Genomic DNA, 21,815 nt, shown 5'->3' on the forward strand with positions numbered 1-21,815 from the left:
AGAGCATCGTCTCCTCTGGAAACTGGTTGGGAGAGTTTGAGCTGTTCAGGCTGGAAAACAGCAGGTCCAGAGAGAGCTCACTGCAGCTATATATCAGTACTTAAAGGCTTTTTAATGAGGGACTTTATACCTCAGCAGTGATACAACCATGGGGAATGTTTTTTAATTAAAAAGAAGAGATTTAGATTAGATGTTAGGAAGAAATTCTTTACTCTGAGGCCCTGGCACAGGTGGCCCAGAGATGCTGTGGATGCCCCACCCCTGGAAGTGTCCAAGGCCAGGCTGGATGGAGCCCATGGAAAATTGATCCAAGTAGGTGGCATCCCTGCCCATGAAGGGGGGTTGGAATGAGATGATCTTGAAAGTCCATTGCAACACAAACCATTCTGTGATTCTACAAAAGCAGCAAGGGATCAGATATCTGGCAGCAGGAGAGAGGGGGATTTCCTGTTTGGGATTTGGTTGGGCTGTCGTTTCTAGTTTTTTTTTCCAGGTAAAAATAGAAAAAGAGGTTAAGTACCAGGGAAAAAGCTTTACATAGCCCATGCTCTACTTAGCAGAGTATAAAAGATGATATATTGAAAAAATGCCCTGAAAATAAACAATTCTGATAGCACCACAGGTAAGATAGTTAATGGAAGAATCAAAACATACTGCAGTACGTACTGAACATTTCATTAATCTTAAAATGTGATCAGTGCTTACCAAGATAACAAGAAGGAGTTGCAGCTATTTCCTGGATTAATAATCTGATCCAAAGGGACAGATTCTATGTTTTAAACAGCTGTGAACTTAAAAAGAATTTCAAGTTTAACCAGAGATGTGTTTTTTCTGCAATAAAATATGAAAAATAAAATAAGAAAAAGAGGCCTTACCTGTTCAAAGTATACAGCAGGGTTATCCCTGCTTCCTCTAATATAAGCTTCTCTGATACCCACTACTGTATTAAAATACCTTTAAACAGTTGGGTTTTACAGAAGATGCTTAAAACAGAACTCATGTCTGTCTCATGCACAGGGCACCCCCCAGAACAGCCCTTATAAATAAGATGGAAGCAGGGCTGACTTACTCAGAAGCAGTGACAAGTATAACCCTCATAGGAGAGATAGATCTGTCCATGTTGGCTCAAATCCCAGGCAGCTCCAGAGGACTCCTGACAGATTCCCCTTGTATTCACCTATAAATGCACTTGTTCATCTGGTAAGCTCTCAAATGCTTTTGAAAATCAGACTGTTTTAAGTTTCCACAGACTCCTCAAGTGTTAGCTTGCACAGTTATTAATAAGTGATTAACAGAGCTATTTCAGAAAGAACTAGTGAAGACCCAAGATTTCTTTTAATTACTTTATTCCTAGGATGTTTAATTTAGAAATTAGCTTTTTCTACCCAATGATAATTAAGCTTAAGTGAACATAAGCAACCTTGAGATTTCAGAGAATAGAAGAGCTCTAAAGTACAGGAAAATTTAGTTTTCCCCAAGAGCCTACCTTAATTGTTCAGTCTAAGCTCAAGGAGTTAGGCTTCCTCTGCCAAACTAGGAGCAGAACTACACTCCAGTTATGCTCCTCATCTCTGCTTGCTTAAGGAACTCCACTGCATCCTGAAAATTGGCTGCCTCTGTCTTTGTCATCCTTGCACTGACTGCAACATTCCCGGCTTCTGAAATTCAAAAAGCACAGCCAAGCTCTGCAACACCATGGGAAAACACTGTGTGAAACCACTGAATTCCTAACACCACTGTGGACTTGCCACTCTTGGAGAAAACTTGTAACTTGTTTGGACCAGGCCCTGAGCAATCTGTTTGAAGACTGCCCTGTTTAAAGCTTAGCTGTTGGACCTCCAGAGGTCTCTTACAACCCAGATTTCTCTATGTGTTTAAGGGGCACCAGTTTTAAGCAGCATCAGCTGCCACTTAAGTATCAAAACTGTTCTTCCCTTTTTAATGCCATTGGATATAGAACACTTTCCCAAAGTCTCAATATCTGTCTTCATAATAGCAAGTATGGAATTTACTGTCATGGGGGAGGTTAAAACTAGTTGGGCACAGTAACCATCAAGTTAAACATGACAACTTAGAAAGAAAACCCCTAATATCTAATAGATAAGCAAAAGTACTTGAAATAAATCCTCAAGTTGTGTTTAGAGGCTGCAGATCCTCAGTTTCCATGACTCAGCTGTATTTCTGGACTAACAATCTTGTTATAGTAGAATGAACTATTTTCTTCTTTCATCTTGCTGCACATTTCATACTTTACAATGCACTCTAGGAACAGAATGCGTGCTGCTGAACTGCCATATGGTATCCTGGAAACACAAGATATAAACTTGAACAAAGACAAGGCCAAAAGAAAACTGTCAAATTACACTTTATTTGTATTGACAAGATAGGCAAAAGAAAGACTTTGTGTTCAGAGATACAAATCTATTATTTGCTGACAAAATGCTGATATACCCACATTGGGTATTTCCACTTTCAAGACAATCTGAGGGGATCTTTACCAAGCTCTTTTGTCCTTGGATAAGGAAAATGAATGCCTGTGAAAATAGCTTCATATGAAAATTTGTTACTTGCATGTGGCTCAAATTTTACTGTTAAGTTTGTGATTGGCAGCAAATAATTACACTTGGCTTCAAAGAAAAACATATGTAAAACTGTAAGATCATTAAATAATGAGCATTAGCAGCATACCCAAAATACTTCTTGTACAAAGAACATTGCACTTGAACATACACAAGCATTTACCCTTATTTACACATTAGAATTCGTATAGAACAGCAAGACTGATATATACAGAAAAATAGTGGAAACCTTAACAGCCCCAGACGACAGAATATCTAGTGTTGACTCCTTAAATTTTCCATACAGTTTCCCAGGATGTCTCATGGGTTTTTTTCCCACTATATAGTATTGCATAAAAAATAGACTGTACAAGAAGGTCAGTCCCCAGTTAATACTTCAGAATATTTCTATGTACTATTACATGTTCACTGCACCAGGGAGCAAGGGAGTCCAGGTCAGTTCCTCATGAAAACAAAGAGAACTTGACAGGTGCTATCTACTTAAATACTGTGCTTTACCTTGTGATACACACTGAAATCACTTGGCTGTGCAGTAACTACCCAGTGAGTTCCAAAGGCAATTCCCTACCACACAGGATCTCCCACTGTCTTGCAAGCAATGAAATTAATTTCTCCCTGCTTTCTGCACTTGGGATAAAAATGTACCACTGGATCTCTCTGTTCCTGCTGCCCTCTTGTTTGGAATTTCCCTTTGGAACACCATCAGTTTCTCCAAAGTGATCCAGTGTTAAATTCTGCATCAGGTCCTGATTCTGAACATCATCAAACACAAATGTAAGGGCCTGAGGATATGTCTGATACCCCATGAGTACTCTATCTAAATCCCGGATTCGTCTTCCATCTGCAAGCTGATACTTGTCTCTCTTTGGTGGCTCCTTAGCAAATTCAGGTAGTGGGTAACTGATATAATCTTCATCAAAGAGGAACAAATCAGAGCTGGTCAATATCAGTGTCTTAGGTTGAAGTGAACTAGTGTTCTGAGCAGATCCTTCAAAGTGATTTACTTGAAATGCCAACACGTACAGAAGGATGTTGAGGGATGGAAGATTGGTCAAACCATCCATCTTCTCTGCCACCAGAAAAGCAAGGTCCCCAATTTCCTCTTCATTTGGATAAATAAATTTTACTCTGCTAGAGTGAATCAGTTCATAATTCTCCATTTTTCCTGCAAGAAATACACATTATTATATCTCTATTTAGTGCTATACAATACTTTCTTAATGTAGTAGGATAAACAAAACCCTTGACAGCTGGCTGCAGCTAGAAGAATTTAAGTTTTGTATCAATTGATGCATGCTTTTGCTTATAAACAATATTGGAATAATTTTTTTGGATTGCAGGTCTCTGCTGGAGTCCTTGCATTGCCAACATACTTTTCTGCAAATTTTTAACCATGTAAGTCCAGGGTGAATGCAAGAAGCCATCACTAACTTCACTTGTGCAAGACTCTCACATGCATTTAACAACTCTGCTCACATAAGGCACATCTAAGAGAATTAAAGTCAGGGAGTTCAGTTAAAGTATCAAATAGGAAATGACTGATGCATAAATATCTCTCAAGAGTTTTTAATCAGTATAGTTTAGGTGAAGCCTTAAGAATGATGCCTAAATAAGTCACGACATGTAGAAAAGACCACTCACCTGTGTTTTTACTCCCAAATTCAGAGTAGAAGTCCTTATCTACTGGTTCAGGTGAAGGAGTGCGTGCAAGCAGTGACAGGACTGCCATAAGCTGCTGTATGAAGGTGTGAGTGTTGTAACTGTCTCTTGTCAGGCAGGTGACGATGTGATCTGCAGAATGTCCTGAGGAGAACACAGAACATAATTCACTCACTGATCTGTATGTGGCACCACCATTTCTTGAACCAACATGCAACTGTCATCAGAAAAGATTTTTTCAAAGGATTATTTCTCCCGTAAACACACATCATTATTCAGAAATCTTTCAAATTCTTGAAAACGACAATGGAATCCTTACAAATCCCTCAAAAATACATAATTTCTCTTAATTTAAAATACAATGTATACTTATGATTCAAATACCGCACTCAGGATTCAAGAAAAAGAAGCTACAGAAAACCTCTCTTCTATCTCACTAATAAAGACAGGGACCTATCTAAAAAAGACTAGAAAAAAATAGAACTGGAAAATCTTAAAGCACAAGATGGACTCACCAGTAATTCGGAAGTATTGGTCAAACAGGCCAACATTTACTGACTGCAGGTCATTAAGTTTTAGCACGAAGCAGCAAGAGAGGTGGAAAGAACTGTTTTCACAGTCTGAGTTTTCTTTGTTCCAAAAATCTGTTAAAGAAGTGTATATGATAAAAAGGTCAAAATAAAAAGCTTGTTCTGTCCATAAGCATAATTTTTACATTATAATCTAATACTTATCTCACACTTGGAGAAAGAAATTAAGAAAAATAACATACTTTAACTAAATGCCCACCATGAGGTTCATTACCTTTCAGTTTCCATTTTTGTTATGAAAGGGACTATGAAACGACATCAGAGAAAACCATGGATCCAATGGCAGCTAAAAGGTTTGTCTGAGAAGCAGACATGACTCAAGATCCTGGTTTTTTTGAACATAAAAGCCTCATGCAAATACTGGCCCCTTTCAACTAGGAGGCCTAAGAATATTGACCAAAATTGGTACTTAGACTGAGGACAAACACACAGAGGGATTAAGTTGGTAACATGGTTAAAGGACCGAAGTAACTGTTTTACCTGACTGGTGCTCATCTGCATGAATAAAAGAATCATCCAACAGAAAGTAAATAGCTTTTGTTGAGAGAAGTACACAAGCCATCACTTCCACATTGGGAGTCTTGTAAAACAGAACTGAAGACCACATGAGGTGTCTCAACTCTTCATTTTCCACCTAAGATGAAAATTTTATTTCATAAACTTTGATATTTCAGATAGTTTCATCACCTTAGAGGCAATTTTAGACCCCCAGAGAAACAACTTCAAAATCTTAAGCATCTAAACATGCTCTGGTCAAAGAGAGGTAGTTCACCTCAAAGCTGCTAAATGAGGCTACAATGGCAGCCACTGAAAACATCTTGTGTTTATATAAGAAAATTATTTTTCTGTTATAAACAAATTATTCCTTGTTTTCTGACCAAAATCAGAAAAAAACGAGAAAAATATTTCATTTATGACTTTTTAGTGCAGACACTGCAGACAAATCTTTATCACCAGCTGAGCAGTGGCCTCCCAAACCTCAAGTTTGTTGAGCCTTCAGGTGCTCCTAAGGTTTGGATTCAATGACCCTGGAGAGAGGACAGGAGCACAGCTTGCCACTACAGCTGCTGTTTCAACTCAGCATCTTCCCAGCTTCTAACTTGATGGGCTTACCTGATGTGAACCCTTAAATGAGTCACCTGCTTTTTTTGTCAGCTTCTCCTGATGTAAAAAGAGAAGCACAGCTTGTGCTCACTTAAAACATTTGGAAGAGAGGTAAGGGAATAATAAAAATTTATCTCTTTCTCAAGCTTTTCAATTGACATTTGTACTCAGATCACAGTGATTTATCACTCAAAAAGCCACATCATAAATGTTGGGTAATATTTTTGCTTTTCAGTATGTTCCCCAGATATATTTTAATGTTTTTCAGAAATCAGGTTTATCTGTTCATGTTTCTGGAGTACCTGCAGTCATGCACATGCGTTGCAGTCATGCACTGTATTACAAAAACAAGTCAGAACACTTATTTATTGATTTTGTTAAGAACCATCTCAAAATAATTTAATTCCTGTTATTCTCTTTTCTTTTGCTACTTTAAAGAATAAAGGAGCACTCTTGGAGCAATCACATCTTCAAGACATACACTAGTGTGCTCTCCTGTTCAGCACCACAGATCCTGATGGCAAAATATGCTTTGCAGGATCCAAACTGCTGTAGCAGGGAACCCAAATGGAATAACACACAGATTCTTCATCAACATACTTCCAGGTTTTCTAGAACCCAATTCTTGTTGCTAAATTTGATCAATAAAGTTTTTATAGATACTGTGTAGTACAGAAAGGTCACAAAGCAAGTTTTTGTACACCTGGTGTAGACACAATACCTCTGCAATGTTGCTATGGAAAAATTCAACCAGGGCTCTTCCTTTCAGCCCAGCCACATACTGCAGAGACACAGAAACATGAAGGTGAACAGGAATCTGGTTGTCTTCTGTTATCTTCTGCATAAGAAACTCAGATGGGTATAAGGATGACAGTGTCAAATGAGGCTTGCAAAAACTAGAAAAGACCCAGAACACAAATTATCAAAATGTAAAGATCTACACAGATTTTTCCCCTACAAGAATATTTGTATTTCATTCAAAAATTAAAACCAGGTAACTTCCACTTTTAACAGTTTAAATTATTTATAGCTTGAGCCTAGCTGTCAACCCGCCATGACCTCAGCCTGCAGGCACATGAAATAGGAAGTTTCCTTCCATCAGAAATAACATTTTACACCACAGCAAGAAAACAGAAAAAAGAGGTAGACTGCTACAGTCCAGGATAACCATTCACACTTCCTCCAGACTAGCACAGTGCATAGTTATTTCATCAATGCTACAGTCCAAACCAAATCACAATGACAGCAGCAAACACAGAGGTCAGGCCATGTCAAGCACTGTGCAAGAAACCTGTCACAGGAATCATTACCTGGCTGCCTGACCGTGTCTGTTTGCCTCCACAACATGATTTCTTACAGCATCCGATTTGCTTGAAGCTTTGAAAATAATAATAGTCTTAACATCCTGCAGGAGTGTTCTTAAAAGGCTGTAGACTCTTAGGAAGTGGAATTTCTCATGAGGTAGAACAAACACTGCTGTAACAAATCTGTATCCAACAAGCAACTCCAGCACATGTCCATCCAAAAATGAACCCTTCTGCTGGGTGGCACCATGAGCTGGATGCAGCACAAGTGATGCTAATGGAATTCTATTCAGTTTAAAAACACTTCCCAACTCTTCTGTGCCTACCCATTTACCTGGCAGTAAACTGAAATCCACCTTTACTATGTACAAATGCTGGGGTGTTAGAAATATCCAACATGGATGGACCACACAGGGACTCTGGTCAGAAGATTTATATACTGAAGAATAAAGTGCAGAGCACAAAACATTCTTTGACCATTCCTTGTTATTGCCAGCTGACTCTGGTTGATGCAAGACTTTCTGAACATTGGTTTTATTCCCATAAACAAGATATGTTGGGAAACAACCTTTAATTTCAACATCTTCTGCTGAAATGCAATTCAATTCCATAAGCTGACAGAGAAATTCTTGGAGATTTGCTTTTCTACAGTACCATGTGGAGCTTGGTAACACTGATGAGTAGTGTTGAGAGCAACACGTTTGTAAACACGAATAAAAGTCTTGAAGATTCTGGGAGTCTGAAACAATAAACAAGCAGTGGTCATTGTTTTTCAGCTTCAGAGTTAAACAGATTTCTGGCAGGAGAAAGCCAAATTCCATTAGATCAGTGTAGGGAAAACACAGTGTTAATTTCAAGGCAGAAGGGATGTGCTGGCAATTTCCTCTCAATTCCTGATGAGGAATCTCAAACACAGCTAGCATCTCATCGGTCAAAACCAAACAGGAAGCAAACTGTCTGAGTCCTTTATGAATGTGAATTGAAAAACTCCAGAGAGTTTTGACTATGTCAACACTCTCCACTGCTATGTTGTCAGATGATTGAGTATCTGAAGTAGTGTTGAACTCAAAAGTCTGATCTCCTTCATGAAGTCCCATTTCAAAATATCCATCTTCTTTGTCTGTGGTTGTGGAATTAGCAGCAGGGCTTCCTTTATTCTCTGTGGGGGAGGAGGCAGATTTCTGCACAGCCTGCACTATTGAGGCAGAAAGGTGCTGGATAAAGTCTTGGTTGGTGGCAGTGTAGGACATACAATTAAAAGGCAAGATGATGGTATTACAGGGGTCAGGCACTGCACAGTGTTCTTCCTTTGAACTCTCCAAACTTCAAAAGAGAAAAGAAGACACAGTAAGTGTTTTTTGAGTTTAAAAACAGTTATGGCTACCTACACAATTCATGCTGCTGCTTCTCAGAACTTTGATATTTGCTCTTGTTAATAGAGTTAAATCAGTATAATTCTGTAGAACATCTTTGTACTGCACAGCCATTGATTTTAAAGGTTGGTAGTGTATAATTCTATAGGAAGTAAAAACTAAAATGTTTAATTCCTCTTTCTTTTCCCATCCTCAGTAAGCACAACCTCATGAGCTAAAGGACTAGACAATACAGCTATTGCTGGTTTTGAAACCACCAACTGCATTCCAGGGTTCAAAGGTTAAAAACACTTCAAACCATATTTTGGATTAAAAAATCAGATGCAGAACACAATGAAAGAGACTGTTTTGCCTTAAAGGCTGGGTTTAAGAAAACAGTGTCCATGTTACTACCCAAAAGCTAACAAGGATTTAAACCAGAATTTATTTATGTAGCTTACCACCCATGATGACCACCACCATACTCCTTGCTTGAAGCCAATAAAGAAGCAGTTGCCTAAGGAGAAGAAAGTAACATCAAGAAGCTGTAAAGTATTTAAGAGTTCAGTGCACATGAGAAGCAAAGTTAATGCTGGCTCATATTTTTTAAAGTCCTGCTGTACTCACAGGTAGCTTAACAGCCACCCCTTGAGGACCCACAAATACTGTTTCAATACTGGGCATTCAACTACGGCAGAACAAGGATGAACTCTGCTGCTGACCTGAGAAAAGATCCAACCTGTGACCTAGGCATTTCAGCACTCTACCAACTTTTTCTGAATTAGTGTAATATGAAGCAAAACAGTAAAGGAACCTGACAAAGACCAACTACACTGGCAGAAAAGGAAGAAACACCCCCAAGTCTTGCTGTCTTATTCCTTGAAGCCATGCATATGAAGAGTGCTTCAAATACCACAAATGAAATCACAAACCCGAAGTTATCAGACAGGAAGAGATTGAAGAAGATAAATTAAGGCAATTGACAGAGTTCTTCCACTCTAGCAGCAAGAGAATCACCTTTCAAAAACTGATACTATAATATGATAAAACAATTCTTACACAGCATCTAAATGGCTATTAAATGATGTTATACTAGTACTGGATAAACATCTCAAAGACATAGTGGCAACAATTCTCTGGTAAACTTGGATTCTGCATTTAATTTATATGCTGCCAAACCCTCTTGAATCAAATTTGAGGCTGCTTCCATTTCCATTTAAATAGCTCTGAGAACAAAAAAAACCTTTACTATGGATTACTATGATAATCTAAGTTTAACATCAGAAGTAATTTTGCAAAAGCTTTAAAAAAAACCTATAATACAAACAGAAGTGTGGCAATTACCTGAATTTTACATCTGGAGTCTGGTATTTCAAAGCATCTCTGGGGAACTGTATGGTCTGTAGGAGTCGAACCACTGGATTGCAAAAAACTGCTGGCTAGGACTGTTTCTTCACAAATTATTTCTAGAACAAATATAAACAGCTCTTTAAATCACTAAAGTAAAACAAAAATAAATGTCTAATAATATCGGCCAATCAAGTTGAATTAAAAATGTATAATCAAGATCTAGTCATAAATCATTAAAGCTAAAGGATATCTTCATACAATAGCCAGGAAAAAAAAAAGCAAGCAGAATTTTAGTTTAATCGAGGTAGTAACTGAAAGTTGCATTAAAGACTGCTTCAGCTTCTTTCTCAAACTAACAATCAATTTGAATATCAAATTCTGGTGTAAGAAATCTTTACACAACTCAGTTTTAACAGAACTAGTCTGCTGCTAGGGTGGCAGACCATTCTTCATGAATTTTGTAGCACAGTCCCAAATTTCTGCAAGCTTCAAGTGAACAATATCTGTAATATCTGTGTACAACCTTCAACCAGATTGAGAAGCTCTGGTCTCTCAAATGCCACTTAAGATATAATCTCACCTTATTTTGAAACTTTTTCAAGGGTTCAAAGCTGAATCATCAGTAAAATCTTATCATGAGTGAATAAAAGGCAACATTCTCAGGGATGTTTGACTCTTTGCCAGTTTGATATTTACAGCACCAAACTGACACAACAGAGCAAATAAATTTTCAATATTGCCACTGAGCCAGCCAGCTCAAGTATTTAAATATTCAAATAATAAAAAAAAATACAGTGTGGATATGTTTCTGGCTTGAGCATAAAAACTCCTGTATGTATCTTTCTGGATTGATGATGTTCAGCAGACTGCATCAAGACATCTCATGGTCAGAGGAAACACAAGAGGCATTTATTACTTGAACAAAATACTGTGTTAGCAAGAAGGAAACTCAAATTGACAGGAAAACCAGAACATGACAGCATTATTTTTGATTTTCTGTTTCCTATATAAATATTTAATCTTTGTCCATAAGCTATTTCCCAATGACATTTAGTATGAATAATATGTCACGGAAACAGATGGTGTCTAGAAAATGCAGAGAAAACAATTCATAGAAATAGCATATCAGGAAATTAATTCCATTATTCATGACTTAAGGTCTAACAGTGAAACTAATTGCTTAGCATATTTCCATTTTTTTTTTAAACAGATTTCTCAAAACTGGTATTTTGAAAACAATCTTTAATAGTTAGATATGTAGCAAATAATCAATTTTTATTTTTGAAGCTGAGAAACAGCCTGCACAGTCCTCATTTTCCCATTACTTATAAAAGCCTTCCCCAAAATTTTACTAAAGGAATCTTATGGAAAAGGACTACAGTAAATAAACCTTGAATCTTATATCACTCTATAGAACTCCTTAGTACTTTAGAAACAACTGTATTTTCTTTTCTCCCAAGATTTGTTTGCTCCTAGACATTTACTGTAGTAGAAAAAAATCTACTGATAAATAATTTAAACAGTCCCAGGGGTTGCTGACTTGCATTTTTACAGCAAGTCCCGTATAAAACTGCAGGTTGTCCTGCTGTCTCAGGACTGAGACAATTTGTCAAGCGCTTAAAGCAAGCATTGGCTTGATTTTGGAAAAACTGGCATTTTTTCTGCAGATGAAAAATTATCTAGGACTACAAAGGCAAAATACATAAATAGCAACTAAATCTGTATCAAGGTGTCTGCCCCTTAATCAAATCCTGTCAGAACAGTTCCATTTTTCTAGAGTGAACTTAGCAACCTCAGAAGTCACAGCAATGGACTATTTCCAAATATCAAGCTCCTCAGGGATGTTTCTCTGCCTTATCCACCAATTCACTGATTAATGGTAAGAGGAAGCTGTGCCACCCCAAGAAATTGAGAAGATAATCCCTGCTCTTTTAAATAGGTATGAAGTCTTTTCTCACCGTGCAATTCTACTGCACTTTTCAATCACACAAAAGCCAAAACCAGAAAGTACTTTTCTCTCTTTTTCTCAGTCACAAGTGAATATTCACAAAGTCACCTCTATGGGCTAAAGAGGAAAGTTAAGTCATTCTAAGTTCCTAATGCAACAGGCACATTCATTTGAAACATACAGTAAAAAAAAAAATGAGGTGAGGTCAGCAGGTACCATAGAGCACAACAGATGTGCTGAAATCACCAGCTCAGCCAGAACACTAATCCTACAGGTGTCTTTTACTCATCTCCTTTCTCTATCTTCCCCCTGGTGTGACAGAAATGCAGCTCTTGCAAAAAGCACTAATGGAACATATGCCTCTTGAGCTCACATTTTGCAGACCAAGAATGGGTAAAGAAGCAATTTTAAAGTATATCTCTATATGCCACAGTTTTCCATTAAGGCATGACTCTAAACCTGGGAATGGCATCTAGTCCTATGCAGAATGATACAGTAAAAAGTCCTGTACCCAAACTCTCACTACTCCAGGTATTTACCACTACTGGGAACTCCAGGTCAGTTTTGTTGAGTCACATTCCATACAACTGTCACTTTCAAAGCCAATTCTACCAGGCCTTTGTGCTTGTCTTTAAAGCCCTAAATCCATGCACATAATATTCATGTATATCAATGCAGCTTAGAAAAGCAGAACCAAGAGGCTCAGCCCAGCAGCACGATACATACATGATTACCTTGGCTGGAGCTGACAGGACGAGGCAGAGAGGGAGAGGAAGGACGAACAGTAAGAGAAGAACAGTTTGATTTGGAGCTGGCAGCAGTGAGCCTGGAGTCCTCACTGATCTAATAAAGAAAGTATGCAGCAATTAAAGAAAAAAACTAAATACACAGGACACATGAGATCCTGAACTAAAATAAGTCTACACAAGCTTTCTCAATTTTAGTAAAAGGAAAGTTAGTGCCAGCTTTTTTCTTTTTTTTTTTTTTTTCTTTTGTTTTGGTGGGGGTGGTCACCTCCTCTAAGTCTCCATTTTCACACTAGGTGAAATTCCACTAAGAATTCTTTTAGAGAAGTCACTCTGATCACTGACTAATCACTGTATTAACAGAATTGCCAGTTTCACAAGTCCAAAGAATGAAAACAGGATTTCTACATTTTAAAGACAGAGCCTCTTCTGTTCCTAAGTTGATTTCCAAACCAAGAACAACCAACTACACAGCACACAGCCAGGTATAAGGGAAGGCGAGGAGAATTCAGATTTCTGATTCTCTCCCACTGCTGAATACCCACAGGATGAAAGTTTGGGGAAGTGATTTCAGTACTCTGCAACGCAAGCAGTAAAATCACAACTCTGCAATACTTGTAATAAGATACAAAATATGGCTGTTAAGGTCGACTGTGAATTCATGTGTACACCATTAAATCATTCTATCTTTTCCTCCCACTTCCTCTCTCCCAAGCCAGCCCAAAAAAGGAAGATCAGATAACTACCAAAACTACAATGAAAACTAAATAGGAAAAAGAGGCAACATTAAAAGTTTATACCACACTAAAATACAAAACTTTAATGCTAAGGAAAATTTAGTGCATTCTGCTTACATCTAGATAGAAATTTTGTAAGCTTTTGTATGCTACACATTCTACTTCTCTCACAGCACCAGACTCACCTTTTTATCAGAATTGCTGAGTTTGTATTTCACCTCCTTTGCTTTTTGAATAGCTTTTAGCACTTCCACCGTGTCTAGTTCCTTTTCTGTGGTAACAATGTTATCCAAACAAACCTAAAAAAAAAAACAAGTTAAGACATCTAAGAGTATTGAAAACAAAGCATTCTGCAATTTTTATTAATGGAATAACCAAAAATTACAACAACTCAATATAAACAATGTGCATCTTTGTAATCATTACAGAGAAACAATTACCACATTAGACCCTGAGGTAACATCAATTTAGTGGAAAATTTCGTAAGTTTAACATGGTTCCAGCACAACAATGTTTCAATTTTAACAGACTGTTACCCAAAGAGGGCAGGGTAACATGCCATTTACATCCAGGAGCACAGCTGTGTAACATTAATAAGGTTACATTCTCCAAACACCTTCTCCAATGCACACTAAAAACTCATCAGGTTTTTAGAACCTTTGCACCACTTTCCTCACCAGGCTGAAAAGAGGATTAGAAGAGCAGCACTTAGGGCTCACCTCAGAGGCCCTGTCTCCAAACTGAGCGAGTACTTTGGTCCGGTAATCAGGGATGATGCTCAGGGGGTTGCTGGATAACATCACCTTTTCTAAGCATGGGAGGTTGCCAATATTTTTCACTTCATCAATCTGAAAGCATTTGAATAAAAGCATGACTACAGACTGGCAAAATGAAAATAAGCACACAGACCGTGCATTTCTTGCATAGATTACATACATACAACAACCAGGAAAAATCACTACAGTCACTTTTATTTATTTGCAGTTTGATCCACTAAAATAAATGGCTTGTGATCTAACACACATTTTGACACCAAAAGTTAAGTTACCTGTTCTATTTTGTTGTTGCTCAGATCCAAGTTGACTAATGAGTACAGTTTGTTAAGACCACACAGTCTTTCCAGCTGATTTCCTGCTAAATTCAGAGTTTTGATGTTTCCCAGTTTTGTGTGAACACCTTCTAGTGATGTAAGTTTGTTGTAGGATAAGTCCAGGTGAACAAGGTTGTACAGATGCTACAACAGCACAAAACATTCATGTCATACATCAATTAAAACTGAACAAAGATGCTATCTTATGGCTGGCTCACAGCATGAAAGGCATGACATGAAACTGTTCATTACAAAGGTTAAAGTTTGTAGAAAAGGAATTTCCTCCCCTGCATTTTCACTATGCATTCACCATGCATAGAGCTGGCAGTGAATAAATTTAGTTAAGAACTAAATGTCATATGTCAATATTTGCAAAGAAATCAAAATATCCAGGAGCAGTTAAGAAATGCAGCATTAAAAGAGTACTTGATGTTACAAAGAAGAAGCTATTTGGGCATAAACTATTCTCCACGAAGATGAGCAACAAAATTCTGAAGCATGAAAATCTGTGTTCTAAGGTCTCAGACAGTTGGGTAAAAAGTCACCTTTAAATGCATCACTCACCTGTAAATTTTCTACCAGAGACACCCCATTGTGACTCAAATCCAGGAACTCAATCTTTGGAATTAATTTCTAGAAGGGGAAAAATAATACATGTGTTAAATGCACTTTAGTTTTAAGTCAGGCCACAGCTCCTTCAGTATCTCCTGACCAACAAAAGCAACAGAGTCTTTCCAGTTTTTGGCATTGAGAAAACATTCTGTGTGACTTGGTGCCAAAAAGAGCTGACTCCTGCTCTTAACAAAACCAGGTTACTCTGAGGGGCACCGTTAAGTTTTAATCTGAAACCTGGTTTCTTATGGAAGAGAAATAATTTATTCTACTTTATCCCCACTAACTATAGATCAAACTCACTAATGCTGCTTTGGTCTTACCAGACAGATAAACCAGAGGATTTATTCTACATACACACCTAGATAAAGACAGTACTACCAAAATCCAGAAGAAGTCGATTACTGATTACATCAGCCAAGGACTAAAGGTCACACAAACTTGTAGAAAATGCATTTTAACTCAGAAATCCTTTTACTTTTGGAGATCTCAAACCTTGAACTTGATGCTGAATTCTGACATCAGTGTTTTGCATCTGCTTTATTTTGGCTGCAATCTCAGCATTGATTTGCCCTATAGTTAAAACCTGCACACAGATCTGACGCATCTTAAATCTAGACCACAAAAAATCATGAACAAGATAATTATGCTCCAAGTATATGATGTCTGGTTGAGCTACACATGTAAGTATTTCCTGTTTCACAAGAGTAGCTCAAGTAAAAAACTATGTTCATATTTTACCATGTTTTTGTGATGAATATTAATTTTTTTCTTAATATCTGATTTACAAAACAAAATTCTAAAGTACTGGCAAAATACTCCAAATTTTGTTTTCATGCTTTTCATATTGTTTTGATGTCAAGAAAGCTGCCAGCAAGTCATAGGTTTTTAAATATGCAGGAAGCTTCAGCCTTGATAACAACTCCAAAGTTGAGCTATGAGGTGTTTTTTCTTTAAAAAAAAAAAATCTAATTGGCCCCTATGGCCAAGGCAAATAATAAAAGCATCTTTCTAAAAGTGAGAATTCATGGAAATGTTGCCCACAGAACACAAAATGACAAAACTATTCTCCTTTAGCAAAGGAAATAAAGTTCTTATAGAACAAATGTCCTAAGCATTAACTCGGGTAGTTAACCAATACGAAGTTCAACTGAAAATTCACCAGAAAAAGCAGTAGAGCAAATTCAAAATCCTTGCTGTGAATAATGTGCCACAGATAAGTTACACTTCTTTCCACAAATTAAAAATATTTCTTACCACGGAATCATCAATTTCAGAGATGCTATTGTGACTCATATCCAAAGTTGTTAAAGTTCTCCAGGTTGGGATAATTGCTGTCACTGGACAATTTGAATTGTCCAGTGCATCCTCTGGCTCCCACTGATCAAACTCAGAGGCCTCAGGCACCAGGATTTCCTGTTTAAGAGAAGGACCACAATATTTGTCTTCCATATTCAGGGAAAGCTAATGGTTTTGGAAACTATCCCAACAATCTCATGTAAGCAAGCATCGAAAGTATCCCTGTGAAGGGACACATCCAAACACTTCCATCACTGAAACTTAAGATTCTGTAAGGTTAGAAAACCCTTCGAATTCTATGGTTTTAAAAACAGAACCTGCAGTAGGCAGTACAGAAAACTCCATGGACTCCAGATGGATATTTCCCCATTGTGCATGTTGGTTTTGCCTGTGTTTTGCAGAAGTAGGAACTTGCTCTTACCTTCATTGATGTTGCTGAAAATCGAACACTCAGTGTGGCCAGAGCATGTTTTGATGAAGTCAGCCCTTTGATAAGCTTTCCCCCACAATGACTGATCTATTTAAAAATATCACATTAAAAAGTCAGAAACATTAGTGCAGACAAATGAGACACAAAAGAGGCAGCTAAAAGCTTCAAACAGCAGATTCTACAGCAATCTGCAAAGTAATTACAGCACTCCCTTAAAATGTCCTGAGATTATCAGGTCAGAAATACTGACACTTGACAAAGCTAAACCAAGAAATTAGAAACATAACTACAGAAAAGCGAAATTCAAACATATATTTAAACAAAGTTTCTCTACTGAATTTCCACCTGTCCCATGTATTCAAGGTGAAACTACCCAGGTGATTTAACAGGTCACAGCATTTTACTGTTACCAAAAAGAGAGGTATCTCAAGCTATGACTCTACCTGCAGACATTCATTTGGGGATCAGATATCCTTTTCATCTCAAGAAAAAGAAATGCCTGGAAAGTGAGGATACTAATCTAACAATATAACTTTGTAGTCAGCTAATTACAACTAAGTTTAAGATGACAAAGTCTCTTTTTGTAGCTCAATTTGAAACATTACTGAAAATCTGCTACACCTTCTGTCCACGTCCTTCTCTGCAGACAGTCAAACATGTTGTGTAACCGTAAGAACTGGCACATTTGCTGGTGTATCAGGGAAACCACACTGAACTGACAAAGCTCTTCCCATTCCTGAAAAAATTCTTCCCAGATGACCGCTGTTCATTTTTGGACAGTGTTTATTTGGGATGAAAGTGTTCATCTCGTACCAGTCAATCCAAAACCTTTCATGAACATACAATTTCAAAACACTTTAAGATCTAGAATCTTTTCCCCCCACATTCATGCTCACAGAAAAGGGGAAAATTAATACAATTCTGCAATAGCCTCTCTGCTGTGTTTGAGTCTCTCACTCTACAGCCTATTGTAGTTTCTTTCCCACACGAGAATGACAATAAATCACTGGCTTCAGAAATACACTTCAGTTCTCAACTAACAACTGTCTCATATCAATGAGACAATAGCATTCATGCACTAGAAAAAGTACAGCATCCAGCAAAAGTGCACAGAATACAGACTGCATGACAAAACTGGATATTCTCTCTCTCTGGAAAGACTTGAAAGTGGACAAGAAAGTGCAATGAAAAAAAATCTGCAAATTATCAAGCAAGCAGCTCTACACCCAAAAGTGCACTTTCACAAACAATTTTAATGCCAGGACATTTTTTGCAAATACTTGATGTACTTTTTTTCCAAATAAAAGAACTTTGTAATAAGGGATTCTACTATAACCATTTGTTAGTTCTTTAAGGCAGTGGAAAGGCGCTCAGGTATAGGTTTTGTGTGAATACTGGAAATAATTTTTTCTTTAAAACCACATAGTGCAAGCTCTTCTAATTTAAATAGTGCATCCTTATTTCCAAAACTTGTGAAAAAACATTGTTTCACAAATGAAACAGTCATCCTAAACTCTGTATTCCCCAATTCCAGCAGCAAATCAAAGCAGAGAATCATCAGTTCTGAGATATATGCAGCAGGCCTGGCATTTGCAGAGCACCTATGAGTTTATGAGCAGTATCTCAGCCCTACCTCTATTTGATGAAGTGACTTGAAAATAGACAGGTCAAAAGGCAAGAGATGCTCCTGAATGTTACTGGTTCCAAAAGGTCCCCCTGTTCCAGTGACCTGGCATTTAAGACATTAAAGAACTGAGTTAGTGCACACAATCCAACTTGTTCACATTCCAGTCCTATACAGGCAATGGCCCAAGGGCAGTGGCTTGGAAAGGCAGCCAAACTTCCAACCACTTTTTAAACTATGGAATGATTCATGACACTTGCAGGCTAACTCTTCAGGAAAACAGATACTAGTTACTCCAGCTAAGTCTACTGAACTTGAAGTGCCACCTTGTGCTTGCATTCTGTAGCACATGGGGCATGCAAAATGCAATACCACAGGTAAGGCTGACCAAGGCTCCATTCTCAGCTGAAAATCAGTTACATTCACTGAGAACAATTTTCTTGAAACCTGTGAACCCTCCAAGTCAGCACCGTTTTCAATTCCAGTACAAGGGATGAAGTTCAAGCCATTGAAAGATGGGTTTGAAGAAAACAAGCATTACACTGATACACATCAATAAAAATGTATCTGGTATTTCCATATGGCATAGGAATCTGGCCTCAGAGCATGTCAGCAGCATAAAAAGCAGGTGGTTTCATTTATGTTTGCTGTGAATAGAATTTGGAGAGAAAACTTTAAAGGTTTTCTCTGGTTTTATGTATCATACAAGCTCTGAATGTGCCCACTCACAAGCATTCAGAAGAGCCAGAAATTCTTCAGATGGTGATTTTTCTAAACAATAAGCTCTTCTCCAGCCAGAAAATCCTCCCTTTAGAGGATTCTATACAAAGGATGACAAAGGCAACTGAGAAGCCTCAGGAACAGCAGCACAGCTGTGGTTTTGCTTCCCCTGATCCACCATTTGATTTCAGCTTTGAACACACGACAGTTAAAAGTGTGCTCATTCATGATATAAAGGGGCTAAAATGAGTTTTTGAGTCATAGCAAGTAGTGTTGAAATTACTCAGGAAAAGTCTAATTCACTTATTTGGTAGGAAAAAAAAAAAAGTCAAATTGTCTCCTGACAAAAACTATCTGTTCTGACGCCATTTTACATTTATTCTGAAGTGGCATTTTAGCTAGAAATTCAGGGCCATCTATGAACTGAGGTTCTTTTTAGGGCTTTATTTTTAACTTCCAAATGCAGTCAGACAGTGAGAAAGAGGGCAACATTTATATAGATGCACATATGCACAGGTGTTCATATACACTGGCCTGCCCATAGTGCCTGCAAAGAGAGCAAGGTTGAAGAGTTCAATATTTATTTCTTTACCCATCCCTACTGGCACCCAGCAAGATTCCATGGCTGCATCTATACAGAGGACACTGCTGCAAAGAGCACATCACACAGAAAACACCTTGGCTGGAGGACAGCATGGATTGAAGGTTGGCAGCATAAACACCTATTTAACACTGAGCTCACCTTCAGATACTTGAGTCTACAAGTGAAATCCAGAATATGCCCTAGATCTGTTTTGGCATCTCCATTAGCACAGGTAGGTTTGCCCTGCAGCAGCTGCTGAGTGACAGCGTACAACTGCAAGGGCCTGATGGTGAAGACTTCTCCAGCCATTAAGAGCTGCTCTCCTGAAAAACAGAGTAGCTTAGGATCAAACATAATGCTGCAACGGTTCCACAGGGATAAATGGTACATGGAAAATGTAATGATACAAGATGAAAACTGAGGTAGCAAAATCTTTTTTTTTTAACACCAGAATAATTCGGATATTCAAGTGGGCACTCATCATACAGGCCCAAAGTTCCTAATGCAACTAATGGCAAATTTCCCTCAATCTTAACTGGAATCAAAGTTCCTTTGCATATTACAAGAGTTACGAAACTTTTTCTGAGCTATCTCTAAGTTGATAGCAGTTAGGTTTTTCTATTCAGAAAACACAGTACCTGCTATCTAAAATACAGACCTAAGATCTTTTGCTATGCTGCCTAAATGCAGAACTGTAGTAAATGTGTTTTTTGGAAAGTATGGGGATTTTCTGCACACTAGTACCAAAGCAAATGCCCAGAACAGAAAATGCCTTATCTAATTATAATTTTACAATCCAATTTAACAGTAGGAACAGCAGGAAGCAGTGTATAAAAGCCTTTCTGAAGGCACCATAAGCTCAATGTAGGCTACAGCAGCTGGAACACACACATGGAATAAATATCTTTCTTCCTTTTAGGGACACCAGTTTGATTTCATGGACAAGAATGCATCAGCTTTTGTGATAAGCAGAGTTCTCAGAAATGCTCTGAGGAGTAAAATTCCCTTCAGCTTCAGCAGGAGCAAGTCCAAGAGTCCAGCTGCACATGCATTACTGGGAGGTTACACTAATACAGAGCAGCCAGTGACGCATCAACAATTCTCATATCAGTGAGACTGTAGGCACTAGAAAACCAGCAAAGATTTCTTCACAAGCTTCCTTAAGATATTCCAGAATTTGCTGAACAGACTCTCTGAGGTAGCTTCACCTAAAGATAATTTTCTGCCAGAAGAATCTGAAATGGCATTGCTGAAACATGTTTCACCTATCATGCCTACCATGCCTCAGCCAACTGGAATTATACAGTAGCATCTTGCATGTCCTTTGAAACAAAAATAGCAGGGATTAATCCTTTCAACATGCCTCCTGCTGTTCATGGAGCAGCTGGAGCTGTTGTAGTTACAGTAAGAGCATTTCATTTTCATCTGCCAGCCTCAGAAAAGCACACCCTTAAATTAACTGACCAGAAGGTCTCCTGTTTCCTGAATTCTGGAAGAATAATATTTAGATAGGTAAAGTAATCTCTTGCATTTAATACACAGACTATCAGGACTCACTGACACAGACCAAGCTTCCTGACAGGTTACACTAAAGCACATTGAGACAGAGGCTTAGCAAAAGCTCCTGATCACCCCTGCCACATCCTATCCCTCAAGGACAGACTAGGAGGCCCTTTTCAAAACATAAACTCATCAATTTCTTGTTTCCGACAGTGGCTGCAAGGCTGCTGCAGCTCCTCACAAAATACAGCTTGAATTAAAAGTGCAAGCAGCAAGAAAAAGACAAAAGGAAAGAAGGGGAGAAAAAGTATCAGTCAGATTTGGAAGACCAGACCTCCTATTGTCTGGAGGTAAAATATGAAAGGTATGTGAATGCACAAACATAGAGGAAAACCTTCCTGGATAAATACTGCAAATTCCTTACCTTTGTGAAAGAGCTCTTCAGCCAATGCAGCAGTGATCCCATTGATCTCCTGCGAACAATAAACCATTGCAATCAAGTGTTATTTACACACTTATGGTTCCAATTTTTCAATTTGTTCCTTTAGTGAAGTACTAAAGTATCCAAAAAAAGTAACCTTTTTTGCT

The 21,815-nt window shown here is 38.0% G+C and overlaps 1 protein-coding gene across 3 annotated transcripts in view; it reads right to left on the reverse strand.

Moving 5' to 3' along the window:
* Nucleotides 1-2,349: 2,349 nt before the first annotated feature.
* The window catches only part of NISCH (nischarin), a 29,305-nt gene continuing 9,839 nt past the window's right edge, over nt 2,350-21,815 (reverse strand). The window contains exons 4-21 of one of the 3 annotated variants that reach the window (XM_058844895.1): nt 21,652-21,700; nt 19,887-20,050; nt 18,434-18,529; nt 16,792-16,887; nt 16,329-16,487; nt 15,024-15,092; nt 14,418-14,603; nt 14,089-14,217; nt 13,555-13,668; nt 12,621-12,729; nt 9,933-10,054; nt 9,050-9,105; nt 7,243-8,559; nt 6,654-6,828; nt 5,309-5,462; nt 4,754-4,882; nt 4,221-4,382; nt 2,350-3,744 (exon numbers count right to left, since the gene is read on the reverse strand). In XM_058844895.1, the coding sequence (XP_058700878.1) occupies nt 3,116-3,744; nt 4,221-4,382; nt 4,754-4,882; nt 5,309-5,462; nt 6,654-6,828; nt 7,243-8,559; nt 9,050-9,105; nt 9,933-10,054; nt 12,621-12,729; nt 13,555-13,668; nt 14,089-14,217; nt 14,418-14,603; nt 15,024-15,092; nt 16,329-16,487; nt 16,792-16,887; nt 18,434-18,529; nt 19,887-20,050; nt 21,652-21,700 (3,915 nt within the window). In that variant the 3' untranslated portion in view covers nt 2,350-3,115. Of the gene's footprint in view, nt 3,745-4,220; nt 4,383-4,753; nt 4,883-5,308; nt 5,463-6,653; nt 6,829-7,242; nt 8,560-9,049; nt 9,106-9,932; nt 10,055-12,612; nt 12,730-13,554; nt 13,669-14,088; nt 14,218-14,417; nt 14,604-15,023; nt 15,093-16,328; nt 16,488-16,791; nt 16,888-18,433; nt 18,530-19,886; nt 20,051-21,651; nt 21,701-21,815 lie in introns of those variants that run through there. The other 2 variants (XM_058844896.1, XM_058844897.1) reach the window with 2 other exon arrangements.

The sequence above is a fragment of the Poecile atricapillus genome, chromosome 9, assembly GCF_030490865.1.
Source record: "Poecile atricapillus isolate bPoeAtr1 chromosome 9, bPoeAtr1.hap1, whole genome shotgun sequence".
Classification (NCBI taxonomy): Eukaryota; Metazoa; Chordata; class Aves; order Passeriformes; family Paridae; genus Poecile; species Poecile atricapillus.